This window comes from Microtus pennsylvanicus, chromosome 7, assembly GCF_037038515.1.
Source record: "Microtus pennsylvanicus isolate mMicPen1 chromosome 7, mMicPen1.hap1, whole genome shotgun sequence".
In the NCBI taxonomy this organism is placed as follows: Eukaryota; Metazoa; Chordata; class Mammalia; order Rodentia; family Cricetidae; genus Microtus; species Microtus pennsylvanicus.
In genome coordinates, this window is record NC_134585.1 from 20,942,951 (window position 1) to 20,946,447 (window position 3,497).

Sequence of the window (3,497 nt, forward strand, 5' to 3'; positions counted from 1 at the left end):
CCCTCAGCAGCTCTCTTATCACTGGTCCTGCACTACTGAAGGGTTCAGGAACCTACAGTCCTGCCCGGGTCAGCACAGGCACGACTCTTCCAGCTGTGTAGGTTTGGGGAGGGATATAGCTTCCTAACTCTGGGAAGAAGCAGGTGCTTGATAATATCAGTGCTGTGTTGAGAAAAAGCCGCCCCTATGCTGTGTCGTCGTATTAGAAGTCAATGGGTTTTTTTAAAAAGGAAGAAAATTATTTTCAAATGTGGACAGTAGAAAAAGTGCTGTAGCTGACAGGACTTCAGAAATAGTGGGATAAAGATAATCCCGGTGACTGATACATGAATGTTGACTTCACAAAGGGGTGTGTGTGTGTGTGTGTGTGTGTGTGTGTGTGTGTGTGTGTGTTTTATCACAGCATCTTCTAAGAGTTGTGGAGTCAGTAGGTTATGCATTTTGCTCTGTAATCTGCAGTAAAGAATCAAAGTCAAATTATTAATGAGCAGCAGGTGAAAGGGAGCCCCACCCCCGCCCTTGGCCACAGTCTTCCAGTGGGGGCCCGCAATAACCAGACTTTTTGTTTTTGTTTTGTTTCTGTTTTTCTTTAGGATAGACATGTTCCCTCAATGGATTTTATTCTTCTTTTTAAGACAGAGTTTCATGTAGCTCAGGTTGGTCTCAAACTCACTATGTAGCCAAAGATGACTGGGAACTCCCCTCCTCCCCCTACCTCCTGAGTGCTGGGATTGTAACTTCATAACACACTGAAACTAGAACCCAGGGCCTGGCTTGGTAGGTCCTCTACCAACTAAGCTGCATCCCCAGCTTGTACTAAGCTAAGAAAAGAATTTTGATGGCAATATCCCAATTATCAAATCAGAGTTATCTAATACACAAAACTGTGTACTAGTTGGGCTTTGGAACTCATAAAAGTATTTAGGGGCTGTTGCTTTTGCTGGCATGTGAGAAGTTCCACGTGCAAGGGTAACTCCAGGGTTCTGCTTTTCCTAGCTCTGCACAGGTATTCCCCAAATTCACACATGCTGTTGACCACAGCCCCTCTAGATGAAGGGTTAATGGTTAATCAAACTTGTGAAACCAATTCAAACCAATTCCACATGCATCGCTTGCTCTCTTCTGACTAGCCATGATGGTGATGCCACCACACCAGATGTGGTGAGCTAAAACACGCCCTGTCTATACCAGGGAAGCCCTCAGCATCCGCTCCCCCGCCCCAACAGGTCATGAGTGTTTCCAGAAATCTAGTAAACATGTAAGTTTAAAACACACTCGCAGCAGTTGTGTTTTTACAAAATCTATATTTTAATGTGTACACAGTTAAAAAAATACGGAGCGCTCATGTTCAAGTACTCTACCAGGCCCCTCCCCCCTGAAAATAAGAAGCCGACTCTACCTGATGCATGCACACACAATATATGGAGCATAAATGCGTTTACACAAGGTAGCTGCCCCGAACATACACAAGACACCTAATATAACTTCGCTTGCAAAGTTTAAGAAGGTAGCTATTTGTCGGATGACTCAGGACGAGTCTAATGCAATCCTATTCCAATCAATAAAGGAGTTTTCTTTGAGACAGGGTTCCATATATATTCCTCCCCCTTCCGAATGATGCTAGGATTACAGGCGTGATCACTAACCTCTGCCTAAGCAGCGCTGGGGCACGAACCCACGACTTTGTGCATGCTAGGCAAGCACTCTACCAACTCAGCTAGACCCCTCCCCCCATCTTAAGCTAAAAGTGGTAGGGCATTATTTTCACAGCAGCCCAAAGTCATTCACAATGTCCATTCATGATATCTACAAAACACAAGAAAAGCGGAGGAAGGAGGGCAATAAAATGATTTCATCCGCGGGTCTGAAAGGCGAAGGAAATTAACCTGAAAGGTGACTGATTTCTCTCCCTAAGATTCGCAGGCCACCTTTAAAAACCCTATGGTTTAGCTGGCCATGGGGAAGGGCTCGGGCTGGAAGCCGAAGAGCCTCTGGCCATATGGCTCCGGCTCCTGCAGCCTGGCACCAGGGAAGGAGAGGTAGGGGTGTTCTCGACCCCGCGGCTCGCAGCGCAGCCCCACCCAGTCCCGTTCGGCCTCGGCCAGGATGCGCGTGAGCGCCACGATGTAGCTGAGCGCCATCTGCAGCGTCTCGTACTTGGACAGCTTCTTGTCCTGGCCCCACTGCGGCACCACCCTGCGCAGTCGGTCGAACGCCGTGTTCAGCCCTTGCATGCGGCGCCGCTCGCGGGCGTTAGCCGCCAGGCGCCTGCGCGCCGCGCTCTCCAGTCGCCCGGGCCCGGTGCGCTCGACCGCAACTGCGCACGGAGGCGCTCCACGCGCTCCCGCCGGAGAGCCATGGGGTTTGCAGGCCGACTTCATCCACGCTGCCGCTCTACTTGGCTCCCGGGAGAGAATAAGTCACAGACGGAGTGACTCACGTGCAGTCTGTACAGTGGGCAGTGTGGGATCCTGGCTTCTGTGCTGCTCGGGCTGATGTCGCTTCCCTTGCTCAAATGCAGTCGGAAGGGATGCTCAGGGAAATGTCATTTCCCCCCAACAACATGAAGTTGAAAAAGGAGGAAACTTCCCTGCTGTTTGCTGCGGGCGGTTCTGAGGGTGGGAGAGAAGGCCCTTCTAGTTTTCTGGAATAGCCTGAGACTGCTTTTCGGGGTGATGAAACCTTAGCAGACCGCTCGGACCCCTCCCAATAGATGTCTAGAAGTCGGAGAGCGCTGGATGAAGCGGTGAGGAAGGAGAATTTATAGCCTAGGGCTCAAGGAGGGAACAGGTGGTGGCAGGTGGGCGGGCGTCCCTCCGCTTCCATCTCAGCACCTTCCTACCCTGGGAACTGCAGGGGGGAGGGAGGGCGACCCACAGCAAAATCCTGACATTACTTTCTTCGTCTGTTGAAGTTTCTCCAAAGCTATGTCCAACGCTAACTAACACACCATCTGGAGTGGCCTGGCCTGGCTGTCCCCAATAGAATAACAAGGTGGGGGTGGAGGGAGAGCGTGGCCCGTCTTTTCCCATACCAGCGGGCAGCTTACATATCAAAAATAAAGCCTGGAGTTTTAAATGCTTAAGTAGAAATCATTTGCGTGAAGATGTTGGTTTTGACATTGTGAGGTGTATCTGAATCTAGCAAGCTTTTGCTTTGTTGAGAAGTGGCAATTTTACATTGCAAAATATCCACATTTTCACTTAACTGACTAAATCAATTCAGACAAATTGGGAAGTCCTGATAGTCTTACAGGCCTGAAATGGGACTCTGCAAATAGGTTTCAATGAAACCATTTGTAGCATAGTCAAAGATAACGAATGTATCTATTTTCTAATGTACTATTTTCTAATCATGTGACTGAGTTTCCCAGGTTCCAAGACCTTGGCAGGTTAATTCAGCGTCTCTACTCCCTTTCCTTGCTCCTTGATGTTTGTGGGGCACACACTGAAACGATAAGCAATCACCTCATTACTTAACATTTAAATGCAATAAAG

The 3,497-nt window shown here is 48.9% G+C and overlaps 1 protein-coding gene across 1 annotated transcript; it reads right to left on the bottom strand.

Annotated features, from left to right (window-relative positions):
- Positions 1 to 1,946: 1,946 nt before the first annotated feature.
- Atoh7 (atonal bHLH transcription factor 7) lies at positions 1,947 to 2,381 on the bottom strand. The gene has a single exon (XM_075978856.1). It carries the CDS (start codon positions 2,379 to 2,381, stop codon positions 1,947 to 1,949), a length of 435 nt encoding a protein of 144 aa, XP_075834971.1.
- Between the last annotated feature and the right edge of the window lie 1,116 nt (positions 2,382 to 3,497).